The following is an 18743-nucleotide window of genomic DNA, read 5'->3' as shown; positions in this document are numbered from 1 at the left end:
AAAGCTTGGCCTAAATTTCCTCCCTGCCACTTCCTTCAGGTGTGCAACTACACAGGCAGCTTGGGCTTGGAAACCAAAACCTTTAGGATCAGATTAAGAGCAGGAAACTCATCAGGGGGACAATGGCCTGAAGGCTTAATCAGATTTGCATAAACAAACGTCTGTTCTCTATTTACATCTTTTCCCTCATGAAGGCAAATAAGCTGCCCTCATCTCTTGACACTGGCACTGCTGTTTGCTGGAGCGAATCTCCAGAATGATCTTGAACTCTCTAAGAATGGCCTGATGAGTCAGAGGACGTGAAGCTCGTTGGAGCACCCAGAAGAGAGCTCTGGCAGCGCTGCCAGAGCCGGCTGTTCCTGCAGAAGCTGCTTCCTCCACCAGCAGAAGCCTCTTGGGGAAGTACAGCGTGTCTCGAAGCCGAGTGCGTAACCACCTTAGCCGGTTTTCTTCTTACCACATCCTGTTTGCTACAACACCAGATTATCAGTTTCTTTAGAAAAAGAGACGTTTTGAGATGGTTTTGGAAGTGTCCAAGGCGAGGTTGGACAGGGCTTGGAGTGAGCTGGTCTAGTGGACAGTGTCCCTGCCCATGGCAGGGGGGTGGAATGAGATGAGCTTTAAGTTCCTTCCAACCCAAACCATTCTGAGATTCTGGTATCCCAATATCCATAATTTATGTGTGGAATCTACTCCATAACTGCGTTAAGATTGCTTGTGGAGTCCTTCTTGTGCTCCCTTGTCCTGCAGGGTGGGCACCCTTGGAGAGCCCCTGCTCTCAGAGGGCAGGTGGGAAATGAGCTGTCAGGAGTGTGGCTGCAGGGCAGATCAGGGTCTGCTGCAGCCAGGGTGACTGGGGGCATTAAAGGGAGTCAGGTAGGTCATAATGTTGTTTCAGAATAGGATTGTTGGTTTTTAAATGCTTTGGAGCAAACTTGCTGCCACTTACAGTTCAGTGACTCTTGTGTCTGACACTGGGCTTTCAGGCAAACTGCATCTACCTGTGAGGGAATTGCTGAGGGAATAAAGCTGGATTAGAAATCCTGGGATGTGATTCTAAAGCATCCTACAGCTTCATGTCCTGCTTTGGTTCAACCTTGAGTTCTCTGATGACTGTTTGGTTCCCTCCTGAAGGCAAATAGGCTGCTCTCATCTCTTGAAGCTGGTGGGATGTGGTGGTTTGTCTACACCCCTCTCAGTTTCTCATCTCTTCGCAGAACCGTTGGGTTTGGGTCTTGGGAAGGATGAGAACAGGACGTATTTTAGCTGTTTCAGCAGCTGGTCTTGCTGAAGTGTAAGTTTTTCACCTTGCCTAGGAAGTAACTTGCATTTTTTTTCCTTCCTGAAGCTGGATCTTTATTTTCATCACTTGTAGAAGAACTAATTAAACCAAATTGTAGGTGTCGTGTAACAAGTTGCAAACATTTTTTTTTCCCTATTTACCATCCACTTTTGCATAGTGAGGGATGATCTTTCTTGGGTGATTCATTTCACTGTCTTTCATATCCTCCTCAACCAGCAGGCTCCAAGCTGGAGGCCTTCCCAGCCGGGGTGAGCATTTTGCCATCTGCACCAGTGCTGCCTCCTACCCACACGTAGCTGGTGAGGGGCTTGGAGGTTCCTGCTCTGCTCCCGTCATCCTGCTCCCCTCAGCACACATCCTGTGGGTCCTGAGCTCTTCAGCTGAGCTTCCAGAGCGTTTGCTCTATTTGTAGATCCTTCTGCACAGGGACTTTTCTGCCTCAGCTCGAGGGAAACGTGCTCCTGACCCTTCTGGCTGCTGTTTTCTCCAGCTTGATCAGGGACAACTTTCTGTTTAAAAAAAAACCCACCAACCCAAAACTAGGGTGTGAACAGCAACAGAGGTGTTTTTTGGGGCAATGAATCATGCTTTCTGTTGCTTGTTTCTCTAGTTATGGACTCATTATTTCAGAGCTTTGGTGCTAATCATTAGAAAGGAGTTAAAATCTGTTGAGAAAAACATTCTTGCTCTTCCTCTTTGTGCTGGCAGTGTGGCAGTGCACTGCACTCCCCAAGCTGCCTAAAAATAACAGGCTGGGAAAAGTGCCTCCCTAGAGCATTATTTAAGCTATTGTTTAATTTAAGCAGAAGATCTATGTGCTGTTGGCATTCTGGACTAATTAAATAGTCCTCTGAGGAAATAACAATGAAGGCAATAAAACTTGGTTGGGAGTAAAGAAAAGCACCTGAGTTTTTGGCTGTGAAGTGAGCAGGGATGACTTTTCTTAGCTGTGTCATGAGACTCGTAACACTGCTATAATTTTGCTTTATTCTGGTACTTTGATGTTAGATAATGTGCAACCATATAGCAGGGAAAATCGTTACTTGGTGGGTTTTCTGTAAAATCAAGGAGCCAGGTTGTTTGTTCAAGTGGTTTTTCTCTGGGGTTCCGGTTCTGGCTTGGCAGCCACCACACAGAAGTAGACACCACCAAAATTAGGAAGTTGCTTTATGAACAAAAAATGACATTTAAAATACTGTTTAAAGACTGATCTTCTTCTTCCTTGTGTTATTTCTTATTTTCAATACAAGCTGAGACTGGAGCTTGGGTTGTGAACAGTCTGCAGGAGGCTCTCAGGGACCTGTTGAAGCCGTGCTGTCCTTGCACAGTTCCATGATCAGTGAAAAACAACACAGAACCCAAACCACAAGTAGATGTCGGAAACTGTGTGACTATAAACCGAAACAGAAACCGTTAACGTGAGACATCTCACAGAGGAGCTGCTCCTTACACCTTTCTCTCTGCTTGTATCAAACGGGAGGGAACAGTGAAAGAGAGAAAATCCACACTCAGAGCCTTCTAAAACTCTGCCTGTTCTGCTGTTTGCAATGTTTTTCACCAAATTAGTGTTAGATTTATGATCTGTTTTTTATGTCATAATTTCAGTGTTACTGGAAGCTACATTTCTTTCAAAACCCTCTTATTTTGTGGTAAAATAAAGTGGTACTTGGCGTGAATTACATCGGAGATTGTTTAGAGGGGTGTTGATGGAACTCCCACTGTAGATTTTATGTGCATTGGAGTTGTCTGTCTTGATGTCAGGGACAAAGAGTATCCAAAGACACTATCAAAATGCGTGTATTCATTTGGGTTTTTCTTCTGATGATAAATAATTGAGCATTTCTTTGTTGGGCTGCAGCCTGATCCCCTGCCTGCCTTTGTGGGGGGTTGAAATGCTCAGTTGTGTGATTTCCCAGGGGAGCTGCAGATTAAATCTAAGCTTTAAAATAGGAAAAATATATATCCTGTCATCTGGAACGTCACATAATGGATAATGTACATATGCTGGTATATTTGCATTTATATGCAGTGTAGTTCTTGGAAGATTTAAGGCATGGAGAAAAAGTCTTTATTTCAGCAGAGCAGTGCAATTACACAGTTTTTGAGTTAAATTATCAAGCATTCTAGGCAGACTGGAAATTTTGAACTGAATCAGTATCATAGGAGAGAAGAAGAGAATATTAACAAATATCACTATAGAGAGAACAATTTATAAATTATTTGAATGACATTTCTCTTGGATGTTTCCAGTGAAGCTTCCAGCAAACACACACACGAGGCAGCTCTGCACCACCTGCAGCGGCCTCACTGTCATAGGTGTGTTTGGTTTGCCCCAGGAAGCTTGTAGGTAAACTCATTCCTTTAGGATCAGATGGGCCCTGGGTGGTTGGTTCAGTCCTCCCACAGCTGCAGAGCTGAGCCCTCTCTCCAACCTCTTCTCCCAGCTCCGTTTGCCGCGGCTTTAAGCTGTGTCAGGGGACGGTCAGGTTGGATCTCAGGAAAAGGTTCTTCACCCAGAGAGTGGTTGGGCACTGAACAGGCTCCCCAGGGCATGGTCACGGCCCCAAGGCTGACAGAGATCAAGGAGCGTTTGGACAATGCTCTCAGGGACAGGGTGGGATTGTTGGGATGTCTGTGCAGGACCAGGAACTGGACTCAATGATCCTTGTGGGTCCTTTCCAGTTCAGGAGCTTCTTTGATTAATACTGTGCCAAAGGTAGTGTTTTCTATCCACTTGTACTCACGTGAGCCTTCTTAGTCCCTTTCTGGTGGAATATTCTCCTTATACACCATCACTGTTCATCCACAATCCTGATTTCCACCTCTTCCCACCCAGCAATTCCTCAGTCAGTCTGAAACGGTTGCACTCCCATGGAGATTTTATCAGTGTGTCTTGAAACAGTTCACAGACTAATTAAGCATCTGAACACCACTGTGAAATAGGGAAATATTAGTTTTCCATGTCTGTATCATGGCATAATAACAACTTTAATGAGATTTACCTGCATAGCTCTGTATTACTAATAGAGCAGATTCTCTGGGCCTGCCAGTGCCGCTCATTCCTCTCAGTGGGATAACTCATCAGTAACAGGAGAACAGCTCAGGAACCAGCAGCAGAGTCAGTAGAATCTAAATTACTGGAGCTATTAAGTGTTCTCACTTTCAGCAGTGCTTTTAAGGGATGGAGTGGTCATGCAGGCACAGGGCAGAGGAGCTGGAGAGCTCTGGCTGTCAGTTATCCCATGGATTCATTTTCAAATGCTACTATTGTTCCATACCCATATCTGTCCTATGAAAGAACACGGATAATACACATGACAACTCCCCGGGGAATTGGTCTGGGTTTGCAAGGTCTGGCTGGAGAATGTCACTTGGTGCACTGTCAGGAGGTGAGGGATGGACACTGTCAGGCCTCTGAATCCCCAGGCTCCAGAAGGGAGCAGAGCAGGACCCTTGGAGGGCAGCTGGTTCCCTCTGTCCTGACCCCTTTCCCTCACAATGCCGTGTCTCTAATAACCTGCTCTTACACGTGTAGGTGTGTCTGTGGAGATTGGATAGGTGGGGTCAGAAATGCACACCAGTTTCTGAATGTTTCTCGATACTTCTGCCCATAATTTCTGTGATTAAAAGGGGAAGGAGTGTGAAGAGCAGCAGAACCATCTGTTTCTGAGCCTCCAGCTCACAGCAGCTTTCTCAGAGTGCCAAAATGAACTAGAGGAAGGCTCAGAAATTCCTGCAGGAAAATCAGCTGGGCTCTGTCACTGTTGTTTTAGTGGTTTTGCTCCTCTTTACCTAAGTGCTGTGTGTATTTACTAACTGAATACTACTGGCTTTGTGTTTTGATTTTGACCACAGTAAAACAGTTCCTTGATGCTCTGGCAGAACAGTTTGGCTCTTTACATGGTCAGATACTGAGCAGAACTTCCAAAGGCAAATGCTGGCATCAGGGGTTTGAGACCACCTTTCTGCTGTGGAATTACTCCATGTCTTCATCAAATGATCCCATTGCCTTGCTCCCCACTAAAAACCACTCATGGATCTGGGCCCTTTCAGAAGAGCAGAACTGCAGCTCCCAGCGTAGTTTGTGTGTGCAGTAATTTGCAACAGTGAAGTTCATAGCTTGGAGCATGTCGGAAGGAAAAGTGTGATTTTTTAATAATAAAGGGATATTGGCTTGTGTTATATAAGTAATTTTAAAATGGTGTATAATGGAAAAATACTGATCAAGAAAATAACAACTGTCACGTCCTTTGTAGGGTCTGAATATCCTTGTGACATGGGGAAAGAACAGAGACAACAAATAACAATCCACCATGATGTTTTTAAGCTGCTCCTGCTTGTTAGCTTGCTAATAGCTTGCTGGAGCTGCTAATACCAGTTGCAAAGGGGTGGGAGTTTCTTCTATTTACAAGTGAAGAAAGAAGGAGAGCTCAACTGCTATGTATTCCTTAGTGAGCTTTACTAAAGGAATTTATTCGTGTGCTTTGCAATAACTGATTGATTGAAATGAAATGCTTCACTTCTGTCTTTATTGGTCGTTAAAAGTTAGAATGTTTTTATATACCTTTGTTTAGTGCTATTAGACCATCTTTTTCTTATATATAACCCTAATTTTTCTTTCACCTTTTGATATGTTGAATGCCTTTGATACTGGAATCTGCATATTCAATCAGGCCTTTGAGGTTTGACACAGAATTTGTGGATACTCCTCCACTGTGTCCCAAACATCCATGCTGGAGAAGTGGTTCAGCTCTCCTGCTCCTCTCCCTGCAGGACTTTAAGGCATTCACAGGTCTGGCAATATGGGAAGAGGGCTGCCCAAGCTTGAACAAGTGTTAATGATTTCCTTCGGTGAAAAGCTATTGGGAAATATGCCTGAAAATAAGGATTTTCTTTGACAACACTTAAAACCTTTTAGCCAAAGCTTATTTTCATATGATGATTTCTAGACATCATTAAACAAGCTACCTGGCAACTTGCAGACTAATTTTGAGCTCAGTTTGATTCTGTTCTGGGGAAATTGTTCTGTGCTCCTCACCATTGGATGCACATCCTCTCATGAAATACAGTTTGTTCTTCTATCCTGCTTTGTATGCATAGGAATATGTTTCAGTCTGTTATGATGTATTATTTTTAATGTAAAGTGAATGAACATTAGGCTCTATTAGCAAAGAATAGATTAGGGAAAGAAAAGTAGTGGAATCTGTGGTGCCTTCTGGGCTGTGAGGATTTTTGTGGCTTTGGTCCTTGCCAAAGCATGATTCCTATGCAGTTTGCCCTAGTTATAGCAAGTCTCTTTGTTCCTGAAGAAGGAAATTGGTGGTTCTCTCTATTCTGGAGCACTTAGGTGGTGTTAATAACCCTGTGCTGTGGTAGCTGAGTATGTGTTCAGTACGGGGCAGGATCTGAACTTGATTGGGTGTTCTGTGACGGCTGGAATTACAGCCTGGCTGGAATTACAGTTTTCACGTGGTTTAATAGTAGACCTCTACCCCTAATGTTTGTGCCTATGACCCAGAGCTGTTACTGGTACTGACGGGTCTGTTACTTCAGCCCTGTAAGATCAGGAGAGGTCTTTGAGGGACTTGGGTCAGAGACCTTTAAGCGCCCGGAGTAGGGACAAGCCCTGTGTTGCACACTTTGCAGAGCACCAGCCACGTTCCTGATTGGCTTGTGCTGAAACTTTTCCTGCCTGGAGCCGGAGCCTTTGGCTGCAGTGCCGGGAAACGAGCCCGTCTCTGGTGCAGATGTCACTACTTCTTTGTTTGTCATGATTCCGTATTTATACACAGCACGTTTCGTTAGGATTTGGAAACAGCTTGGTATTTTTGTTCTCTAATTTGCTATTTTGCCTACTAGAAAGAGTCTACATCAGCATTTTGGACCACGTTCAGGCCTGCTGTAAATAGATGCAGCTTCCTTTCAATCAGTGACATTGTGAACACTTGTATTGGGGCTAAATGTGGCTATTTTTAGCTCTGCTCTCTCACCTAGTCACTCCTGTTTGCTTTAATAAGATTTTTATTTACTCCTGTTAACAGGTTATTTGAATCGGATACTCATAAAATTCCAGCTCAAACTAGATAAGTAATTTTCTCCAAGTGTTTTATAATGGAGTTCCTCATTATTATTTATTTTATTTATTATTCCATGCTCTCAGCTAATTGGCATTCTGGTGGAGATGGAGAGGTGGTGTTGTGGATGCAGGCGACCTTTAGACTGCTGGAGGAGGCAGAGGCAGCGCTGTCCCTCCTGGCTGCTGTCCTGGGGGATGTTGGCAGAGCCATTCCCAGCTGACAGGGGCTCCATGCCTGCCCATCCTGCTGACCAGGCAATCCTGCTGCCATGGCACTGGGAGCAGGGCAGGAAAATGCCAAGGAACTGTGAATTGAGAAAGTGGCTTTAATCCCAGCCAGTGGCCCTGGTGAGGCCACATCTGCAGTGTTGGATTCAGTTCTGCTCTCCACAGTTTAAGAAAGACAAGGAGCTGCTAGAGAGTGTCCAGTGGAGACCACAAAAATGATTTGGGGTCTGGAGCATCTCCCTTATGAGGAGAGACTATGGGAGCTGATTAGTCTGGAGGAGGCTGAGAGGGGATCTCATCAATCCATAGAAATATCTCCAAGGGGTGTGAGGATGGTGCCAATCTCTGTTCAGTGGTGCCAGTGACAGGACAAGGAGCAATGCCCATAAACTAAAACAAGAAGTTCTACCCCAACCTGAGGAAGAACTTTCCATGGAGGGTGGCAGAGCTCTGGAACAGCTGCCCAGGGAGGGTGTGCAGTCTCCTCTCTGGAGACATTCCAAACCCACCTGGACACATTCCTGTGTCACCTGCTCCAGGTGTCCCTGCCTTGGCAGGGGGGTTGGACTGAATGATCTCCAGAGGTCCCTTCCAACTCCAACAATTCTGGGATTCTCTGAAAGGGCAGTGTTTCTTTATTAAAACTGTAAGAATAGGGCTCTACATTGGGGATTTTATTTATTTTTTTAAAGGCTCTGCTAGCAAACAGGTGGCTTTAAATAAGCTTGTGAAAAGGACCTCATCTGGTTGGAGATGAGCTCTGGGAATACCTGGCTACAGGTGAGGTGTCTCACCTGGATCTGCTCTCCTCACCCCCATCCCTACCTGCTCATGAGCATCTGCTGAAGACTGAGCTGCAAACCTCAAGGGTGGCCTTTACCCCTCCTTGAAAGACATTTTGCCTGGTAATTAGTCTCAGTGCAATTCATGACATTTGGCAAATTTAGCCTAAGATTGTCCATGCAAAGATAATGGGAAAAATAGTTGTCCAGAGGCTGGGAAGGAAGAGGCTGGGAGCTGGGTGCTGCCTCGCACTGTATATGTATTATTGATATCATCCATCACTTTGTTACCAGAGAAAGCTTTGAAAAAATATTTTTCTTTTCCCTTAACAACCAGTGATCTGGTTGTTGCAGAAATTATATAGTTATAGCAGAAGGAATCTTTAAAGCCAAAGCTGTCAGCATCTTTATTTCATAAATAATTGCTGGTTCTTTTTAGCTGTTACTTAACGCTATCATTTTATTAATTCCTGCTTTCTGTTCCTGGGCTTATTTTTCTGTGTGTCGTTAACTGTGCTTATTGTGCTCTTCGTCAGTTCTCCCTGAACTTCTTAAAACTCCTGTCACTTACTCAATGCTGCATCTGTCACTTCGTTTTGCCATTATCCGAGAGCTGCAGTTTCTGGCTGATCATTTTTCACTCAATCCAAGAGCAGCAGTAAAGGAGATTTCCTTTGTGCTGCAAGGGAAGTGCAGGATCTGTTGAAAGAATGGGAGGTCAAAACAGAAACAATTCCAGTCCGGAGAACATTAAGCTCTAATCAGATTTGTTTGAATCATAGAATGGTTTGGGTGGGAAGGGACCTGAAAGCTCATTTAGCTCAACCCCTGCCATGGGCAGGGACACCTTCCACTAGAACAGGTTGCTCCAAGCCCCGTCCAACCTGGCCTTGGGCACTTCCAGGGATGGGGCAGCCACAGCTTCTCTGGGCAACCTGTGTCAGGGCCTCACCACCCTCACAGGGAAGAAATTTCTTCCCTATATCTCATCTAAATTTCCCCCCTTTCAGTCTGAAACCTTGTCCTGTCAGTCCAGTTCCTGATGCAGAGTCCCTCTCCGACTTCCTTGTAGGCCCTGTCTGATACTGAAAGGTGCTGTGACATCTCCACACATCCTTCTCTTCGCCAGGCTGAACATTCCCAGTTCTCCCAGGCTATAAATTTTGGGAATATCTGGTTTTTTACATGGCACTGCAGTGCCAAAGGGCCCTGGGGAGGAGCAGACTGTATCCCACAGCAGCATAAGCCTCCGATTGTTCCCTGTGCCCTGGGCTTGGGAACCTTTTCTTTCTCTGCCATAATTAAATTAAAAAAGTTTGGAAAATACTAAGCAGGGCTGGAATGTTTGGCGTGGCATTGTTGGAAATGTGTGTTGATATATTTTCACACTCCTCCCACAGTTGTCTTTGTGGTTTGTTGTTGTGTTTTTTTGTTGTTTGTGGGTTTTTTTGGTCCCCAGCCAGGAGCTGGGACCACGCCAAGGATTTTTCTTTCAGTGCATTCAGCGCTGTTTGTGCCACTCTTCAGTCTCTTAATTACCCGGCTGCAATCTTCTTTGGTTCATTGTCCAAGGAGAGTTCAGTCCATTCAGCAGGATTCTGCTCCGTGCCGCCGCTGGTTCCATCATGTGTGAAATAAGGAATTTGTTTCAGGTCCCTAAGTGGCACGTTTACTCCTCAAAACCAGGTCCCTGCCACGCAGGCTGGCAAGGAGGGGTGTGCTTAGTGGAGGGGCACGGTCTGGATGGGGAGATGGGCAACTTTGGGTGGGTTTGGTGGGTTTTGGCAGTGATAGGGACATTTGTGACTTCACCCAGTTCTCAGCCCACCCCTGTGACACAGATCCCTGCGTGAAGTACCAGGGTAGCAGGTGCCAGCTCAGAGGCATGGAAAGATGGTGCTTCCACGGGATGAAGGTTGTGACTGCATTAAAATGCTCATAATGGAAGATCCTCATCATCTGACTACTGGGGTCAGGCTCTAAATTACTTGCAAAGGAATTGTAAAAACTCTGGTGTAATTTATTGTGCAATAAAACCCCATTAGAGGTAACATGAACCGGTAATTCTGAAATGGGAATGCAAAAGAGGCTGTGTTTTATCAATAAAATTTAGGTAAATCTATTGCAGAAAACCCCAAACATGAATAATGTCGTTTTCAGTGGGAAAAAAAGGGAGAAAATGTGGTCTGTGAAGAGGAATGGGATATTTTGGTGCATTATGGAAGTGCCTCATAAAATCCTCAGCACGTAGGAGTGGGAATGGGCTTAATACACCTGTGGGAGGTGAGGGAGGCTTGGGATCCCTTTGTGATGGGAATGAAGAGCTGCCTGGTAATCAGCATCCTAAACCTTGGCAAGTGGGGATGTTCACACAGGTATTTACAACCCATGGGTGGTTTTGTGTGCCTTTTTACAAGTCATCATCGTAATGAGACATTTTTTCTGATTTTTCTGTTTTCCTTTCCAGGATTTCTGCTCTTTAAAGACTATTGCATGAATGAGATTGATGAAGCTGTCCCCCAGCTGAAGTTTTACGAAGAGGTAAGTGGCCAGTGAGGGAGGTTTGGGGCTCTGTAGGGAGCAAGGCTGAGGAAGGCTGTCCTGCTCCTCCTCGGGCAGGGAATGCTGAGAGGGAAGTAAGGGGTCCATGTGTAGCAGTGTGAATATTTAATCAACTTGCTGATTTGGTATAGGACTCTTAAAAAGTATTTCAAGTAGCATAGATGGGGTTTGCCCATTTTTCTTGAACAGCTGGTAGGAAAGGAGCTGGGAGAGTTGCTGGAGTTGGGATGACACTCTCAAACCCTTCAGGCCTTTCCCTAACATCCTTTTACCTGTAGAAAAGCCAACAGAGTGCAGCTGGGGTGTCATGGCATGGTGGGAGGGAGGTAGGAAGAAAGCTGCTGCTGGAACAGGCTCCTCAGGGAAGTGGTCACAGCACCAAGCCTGACAGAGTTCCAGAAGCGTTTGGATGATACTCTTGGGGATGGTCCTGTGCAGGGCCAGGAGTTGGACTCGATGATCCTTGTGGGTCCCTTCCAACTCAGCATATCCTGTGATTCTGTGAGATGTTTTGGGAGTTCCTGTGGCAGAGCTGCACAGGGGTAAGAGGATCCTCAGATGGGGGACACAAGAGGTGGCTTTAGATCCGTGAGTTTTACTCCCTTGTCATGAGATACTCAGTGAAGGAGCTGACAGGCACCATGCCCAGGGCACATCCCAAAGGACCAATAATTCCAAGGAACATGCTGTGTCCTTCCCCAGCCACCTCTGCTGCACGGCCTGAGCCGCATCCCTCCTTTCGTTCACTCCCTGTTCCATTTGTGACACTATAAACCCACAGTTAATCCCCTCCCAGGTGCTGGTTTCAGTGCAGACATGCACATGCCTGATTGCTCAGGGTTAATTAGAGCTGCTCCCTGGGATAGCTGTCTGCCTTACTCTGAGCTGATAATTTAAATGTTTTTGTGCCAGTGGGCTCCGAGCACAAATGGCTGGGATCAGTTTGGAGATCAGTCCTCAGGGATACACTGTCCCCCACTCAGATCAGATACCTGCTGTCAATAATGGATCTTTTCCTATCATTTCCATCTTTTTATGCACTGACAATATCACTGTCATAAGTAATCCAAAAAGGCCTGTTGTACCAGATTGTTTAGCAAGATATTTTTAGCTCCCTCTTTATCTCTGAAACAATTCAAAATTATATTTTTAGGTTATTAGCAAAGTGTCGCCTCAAAAGAATTTCAGTGCTTTGTCATGTACTTCTGGAAAAATCCCATTAAGGATATTTAAAGAGAGGCTCATTGTGTTTTCCTCTGTGACATACCGGATCCAGGAGCTTTTCCTTTTTTTACATATTTGATTTACTTGCTGCATTTATTACACGTAGAATAATTTGAGTGCATTGCTACATTAAAAATTGCTGGATGTAGAAGAGCTCCGTACTCCAGGGATTTCATATCACTGCAGCTGGAGTCACGATCAGGCATTTAACGGGATGAGTGATTCATCCTGATCGGTTTCAAAAGGAAAAGAAAAGGAATTTAAAAAAAAAGGGGGAAAGGAAGTGGGGAAAAAAAAAGGAACAAAAAAGTGCTTCTAGGTGCTTGAAAACAAATGAATTCTGATTCCAGTTTTTGAGGAGATCCTTTGTCAGCTCCTTTTCCAGAGAAGAGCTGCAGGTTGCCAGGGTACCTGATGACATTCCCTTCTCTCCAGATCAGGAGTGGAAGCTGTGCTGGCAGGGACAGGGTGTGTTAGAAATGGGACACTCTCAGCTCTTCCTGCTGCGGGTTTTTTGTAACATTGTCTTTAATAAACATGTAAAAGTCGCTCTTGACAATGTCAGGAGTGTGTTGGGTCTGATCTCATCACCTGTGTGATGAGCTGTGTCAGGCAGCCTGTGGGGGGACATTCTCCCAGCCAGGATGGGAGATCACCGGTGAGGATGTTTGTTACCTGCTGTCCTGAAATCCAAACCTTTACAAAACAAAGGGTTTCTTCATTCAGAATCCCACTGTAAGGGGAGGTGGGAAATGCTGACTGGCTCCAGCATGGCTGGGGGGCTGCCATGAGAGCCCTCAGCGCTGGGGGCAGAGTTGAGAGCTTTAACAACCAAATACAGAGGAGCAGGAGCTTGTGTTCAAGAAAGACAATCAGATATAGATCAGGCTTCCTCCTGTACTTCTAATGATTTTGTGTCATTGCATTAATTAAAAGTGTTTCTTGAGCAAAGATATTTTGAATCACTTTAATTATAAGTTGGTATCAAGGGGGAGGAAGCACAGATGGCAAATTGGGGTGGAACTGGGGCCTTATCGTATCAGCAAACAAGAGGAGTACGACCAGGAAGATACTGAGTTTAATTAATGTTCCACTTTCAAAGATAGGTTGGTCCCAGTTTGTCTCTCAATAACTGTACTCGATGATCTTGGATGTCTTTTCCAACCTAAATGTTTCTGGGATTCTGTGGTGTGGAGCAAATCTGCACAGTGACGTTTGTTTGGATCCCAGAACCTCAGAGGCCGATGCTGGGAGAGTCCAGCAAGTCAGAGCTGGGTCCTGTCCCTAAAGATCTTGCATGGTTCTTATGTTCTGTCAGTCCTGGAAGAACTCTTTCCCTAAATATGCTCCAAAGGGCTCTTGGACTTGGTGAACTTTTTGTTCTGGAACTGGATGTTAGGTTTTGTTCTGTAAATGAACCACGAGGGATTTCTGTTGTTTCACCAGGAACATACTGATCTCCTACAGCACACCTGAGGAAACTTGATATATTTTGTGAAACTGTGTTTTAGCCACCTTTAGGGTTCAAATTCACCATGTAGCTGAACTATGTGAACATTTTGAAATTGTGCCTCATATATTCGTTCTTGGACATTGTACCCACTGTGCTGTGATCATAGAATCAGGGAATTGTTTGGGTGGGAAAAGACCTCTCAAGACCATTGAGTCCAGCTGTTCCCTCAGCACTGCCAAGGCCACCACTGACCATGTCCCCCAAGTGCCACATCCACATATCTGTTAAATCCCTCCAGGGATGGTGACTCCACCATTCCCTGGGCAGCTGTGCCAGGGCTGGAAAATTCCAAGCTAGAAGGGAAGTCTCAGATCAGCTGTAACTGTGGTGTGGCAGGTGGTTTTCCTTTAAGTGTTAATTAAGAAAATAATAAAGCAAAATAAAGCTTTTTTTTTTTTTTGCCAAATGACTGAAAAATCATTAGAAGTTTTCTGATGCTCCCTGTCCCCTTTCTGCAGATCAAGGAGTACGAGAAGCTGGACTCAGAGGAGGAGCGGCTGTCCCGCAGCCGGCAGATCTACGACACCTACATCATGAAGGAGCTGCTGTCCTGTTCCCACGTGTGTATCCTCCCAATTCCCCCTGCCCAGGGTACCCTGGCAGCAGGGATCATGCAGCAGATCTGCTGTTTCACTCACAGTATTGCTGAAGGAATCGTTACAAATACTTGCAGAGCTCTGGATTTCTGTTTGAAATCCCGGCTCTGGCTTTGGCTGAGTTCAGCTCTTTGCTTTAATTTTTTCAATTGCAGTATTGAGGTGTAAAGATTGGCAGGATGGGCCCATTTTTATTGAACTGTTTATTAGTGGTACACAAAGGAAGTATCAGGAGATTTATCTGGTTTATATTTCTTCAAAGTAAATCTCTATTTTAAAATAAGATTAGATGAGTGCCAGGTGTGTGTGCAGATGTGTGCCACGTTGTGGCAGATGCAGCTTGGTTAAAGTCACTGAAAATACACATTTTTCTCCAGTTGAAGTTTTGGCCCATTGATGTGTTTTTAAGAGTTTCATTTACTCTTACTTGAAAAAAGGATTTGCAGGGTGTTTTACCCTGGTGGATTGGTTCCTTGGGTGAAGGGTTTAAGCATTTTTTTCATCAAAAATACATCATTTTATTAGTAAAAAGTCCGTGTCTACTTCTGGCTCTGGAGCTGTCCCTGTAAATGGGATTTTTTATGGCTTTCTAAAAGGAGCATCATCTCACCCTCCTCCTCATCTTCCCTTCTCCTGCCTTCCTGCTTTAGAATAATCATATTACTGGATCATTCTGCATGTTTCACACCAATATTCACTGTAATATACCTGGGGGAGGCCGTATTGTTTAATTCTGGGATCGGTGGTTTTCCATATGAGGAAAAGAACAACAGTGCTGTGACCTGAAATGAAACTCCTGACGTCTCCAACTGTTTGAAATCTTTCTTTTTCTCTTCCAAAAGCCTTTCTCAAAACAAGCTGTAGATCATGTGCAAACACATTTAGCCAAGAAACAAGTGCCAGCCAGCCTTTTTCAGGTGAGCTTTCACAGTGTGAATGTTCAGCTTCAGTTCTCTGACAGTAAGTGACTTTGTACATATTATTTTAGGAGACAGAATAAATGGGATTGGTATGTATTCTGAGCTGTACTAGTGGGATTGAAATGCTTTTCTAAGTCAAAATTACAAATTACACTTCTTATCTATAATATTTTTAAGCACATTTATGAAAGCAAGCTATACCTTGGTATAGGAACAGAGGAGTTTTTATAGTTCTGTAATTTTAAGCCATTAAATGATTTAGAGTAAATCACTTTACATCAAGAAGATGCTCATCCTGTCAGGATAGACTAAACTGGAGAAATTGTCTTATCAGTCATGGGGGTGTTTGTAAGCTTAAATGTCTTTTCTCTAAATCTGATGTATTTTCATGTGTTGCAAAAATGTGGAGGTTGCCCCTGCCTGATCTCTCTTGCTGCTCGTGAGCTGCTCTGGCTGTTGCAATGAGGAGAAATGACAAACTGGTACCTGCAGGGCTGGGGGATGTCTCAGCACTAGCTGGGGGAAAGCAGAGGTTGCTGGGGGCTGTCTCACATCCAGGGAAGGGATTTCCCTTGGAAAAGTCACTTGTGAATTGAAGGTACTGGTCTCTTAGCAAGGACAGAGAGGAGAGAAGCACCACAAAGATGAGAGAGCAACTCTGGGAAGTTTGGTTTCCACAGGGGTGACAATTTATTGTTTAAATACATTTGAGACGAGAACTTTTGCCCCCCTGCCCCCTCCCAAGGTAAACCTTGAAGGTTTTCCAGCTCATGAAGATATTTTATTTTTGACTTCAGGGCACCTCCTCAGATTCTGGAAGCGAAATAAAGCTTAAATGTTTCATTGAGGCTTCTTAAGGAAAACACAGCATGAGCTAGAGCTGTGTGGGGCTGTTGAGAGTTCTGTGTAATAGATGGGATTGCAAAAGCCATTTATTGTCTGCTTAAATACTAATTGTGTTTCTTCACCCTTTTTAGCCATATATAGAAGAAATTTGTGATAGTCTCCGAGGAAAAATATTTCAAAAATTTATGGAAAGGTATGAACATGACATATTACCTGAACTGTCATTGTGTTATGTGATGTAGTGGGAAGCCAGATCCCTTCAGTACTGCTGTAAAATCAGGCCAGAGATGTCTAATAATGCCCTGTTAATTAAATGGAGTTTATCAGCAAACTTTGCAAGTAACCAGCTTTGTGGGATGTCCTGATTAATGTCAGGATGTATGAGTGGAACAGTTGTAAAGATAATGGATTTCTCAGTAACAGCAATAATGTGCTGGAGTTGGGGCTCAAAGGTTTAAAAAGGCAGAACCGGGTTCTTGGGGGCATTCTATGAGTGACCATTTCTGGTGTGGGATTAGAGGCCCAGTTGTTGTGGTTCATGACTGGGAACCTGAAATTAAGCAGAAAAGGTGTGATAAAGAATTCCAGGCACAGACCTGGCTCAGCAGAGCAGCCCTTCTAACCTGAATAGAGCTGCTCCTGTGGACAGGGTCTGGAAAGCTCAGCTCTCACCCAGCAACACCCAAATCCACTCTCTAAACTGGTTTGATGCTATTCTGTGATAATTGTAAAAATGCCTCCATAAAACTGTTATTTCTTACTCTGAAAATAAATACTTAATTATTCATGTAGAAATAAGCAGCTTTTTTTTTTTCCAAGAGCCTGTGGTATTACTGATATTTTTCCTATTTTAAGATAAGATGAGTTTAAAATGTTCCTTGGAGTATATGGAGGTTCATTAACATAAATCGAGCTGCTTCTGTTTTCTTATAATTATCTTTCTCTTGATGTAATTTAAATGTTTGTTAGTTCCAAACGTAGTTGTTTAAAAATTAAAAACCATCTGCAAGAGAGATGTGGGGACACACTGAGCACTTACAGGGATAAGGTTATCTGCTCTCTTTCTCTTACAAGGATGTAAAATACAAAATGTGCTCTTCCTAGGAATTGTTTTTCTTGGTGGGGGTAAGATTACAGTTGGTGAAAGGAAGGCTGTCATTTATTAAATACCACTCCACGCCCTAGCTCAGACTAGATTTTAAATATCAGAGTCTTGACATTTCCTGTAATACTTTACACAATAGTCTCAGACAACTTCTAAACTTTTTTTTTTTTTACAGTGACAAGTTTACTAGATTTTGTCAATGGAAAAACGTAGAGCTAAATATTCATGTAAGTACTTACAAGTATATTTATCTTGTCAAAGGCTGGTACAGGAAAGAGAATGTTCAGTTTTGAATCCTGCTCTGCAAAGGCCTCATTAAGGAGGGCGGTGGATGTCACTGCTCTGCTATTCTTAGACACAGCCTTGACTATTCCTGTCTGGACATCCCTTCTGCCTGTCCTCACTTAATAGAATTTGGATTTCTCTGATGGCTGAAGGAGCTGAACTGCCAGAAATGCTGCTCTTTAGCAGCTCCAGTCACTCTCCAACTCCTTCTCCCGCTGCAGTCCTGCCGTGGCCCCAGCACCCTTTGGACCCCTTCCCTTGGCCTCTGCCTTTGTCCCTCTGCACTGCTCCATGACAGCTTGGGCTGTGAAAATAGCCCTGAATGAGACTGGCAGTTTTTTGGGAACAACCACCTCATTCCCCTTGTTCCTACTTCACACTGTAATGCTTGCAAATACATTGAAATATAAACAAAAAGAGGCTCCTTTTCCAACACAATAAATGCTGATGAATTACAGTAGCTGAGTGTCTCAACACATTTAGACGTTTTTACAGTAATTTTTTTAATGCTGAAAAATGAAGGTTTTGTTCTGTTTGTTTTTTTTTTCCCCACTTGCAGCTGACCATGAATGATTTTAGTGTACATAGAATAATAGGAAGAGGGGGGTTTGGCGAAGTGTACGGCTGCAGAAAAGCAGACACTGGAAAAATGTGAGTATCACACACTGTATTGCAGAGGTAACTGTAAACTCTGAACTACTAAGGAAATCCTTCCAGTCATTTCTTAGGAAATCACTGGAAAACAGTGTCATGTTACTGTAAAGGTCTTTGTAGTTAAGTTTTATCCCAAGAGGTTCTGATTTCTGGCTCATCTTTAGGCTCAGTTTGCTCTTTGGTCCCGTTCTGTGCCATGCAGTGGGTCAGTCTCCCAGAGCTCTTGGGCACATCCTGCACTGAAATGTCCTGTCAGAATCAATGGAAACTGCACATTACAATTAATTGTGTGCTTAAAGAATTCCCTGGATCAGAGGCTGGCAGTGCAGATTCCCAGGAATCCGTGGTGGTGGGTCAGGTGTCACCTGCAGAAGGTTCAGCCTGTCACATCCCCGGTGCTGACGTGGGGCTGGAGGGGCTGTAGGGACCCACTATCAGTGCTGGGAAACCTGGGCTGTGCCAGGGCAGATTCCAAGTGTGCTATTCCAGATTTGGGGAATTGCATCAGTGTCTGCCCTGATCTATGGTGAAAGCAGTGATCCTTGCTGACATTTGGAAGCATATAGTTCCAGTGTTGAATCTGTGTTTCACAGAGCTCTCTGTGGGAACTCCAGGATCAACCCTGGATGGTTTTTCTGTTCTTTTTGTG

General features: G+C 44.2%; 1 protein-coding gene across 1 annotated transcript in view; it reads left to right on the top strand.

Annotated features, from left to right (window-relative positions):
- The window catches only part of GRK3 (G protein-coupled receptor kinase 3), a 66195-nt gene that overhangs the window by 20157 nt on the left and 27295 nt on the right, over nt 1-18743 (top strand). The window contains exons 3-8 of the mRNA XM_027689340.1: nt 10857-10930; nt 14147-14248; nt 15127-15201; nt 16182-16243; nt 17331-17382; nt 18000-18091. Coding sequence (XP_027545141.1) covers nt 10857-10930; nt 14147-14248; nt 15127-15201; nt 16182-16243; nt 17331-17382; nt 18000-18091 — 457 coding nt within the window. The remainder of the gene's footprint in view (nt 1-10856; nt 10931-14146; nt 14249-15126; nt 15202-16181; nt 16244-17330; nt 17383-17999; nt 18092-18743) is intronic.

Source organism: Neopelma chrysocephalum, unplaced genomic scaffold (genome assembly GCF_003984885.1).
Source record: "Neopelma chrysocephalum unplaced genomic scaffold, ASM398488v2 Primary Assembly neopelma1_77, whole genome shotgun sequence".
Lineage (NCBI taxonomy): Eukaryota > Metazoa > Chordata > Aves > Passeriformes > Pipridae > Neopelma > Neopelma chrysocephalum.
This window is presented reverse-complemented; position numbering and strand designations above follow the sequence as displayed.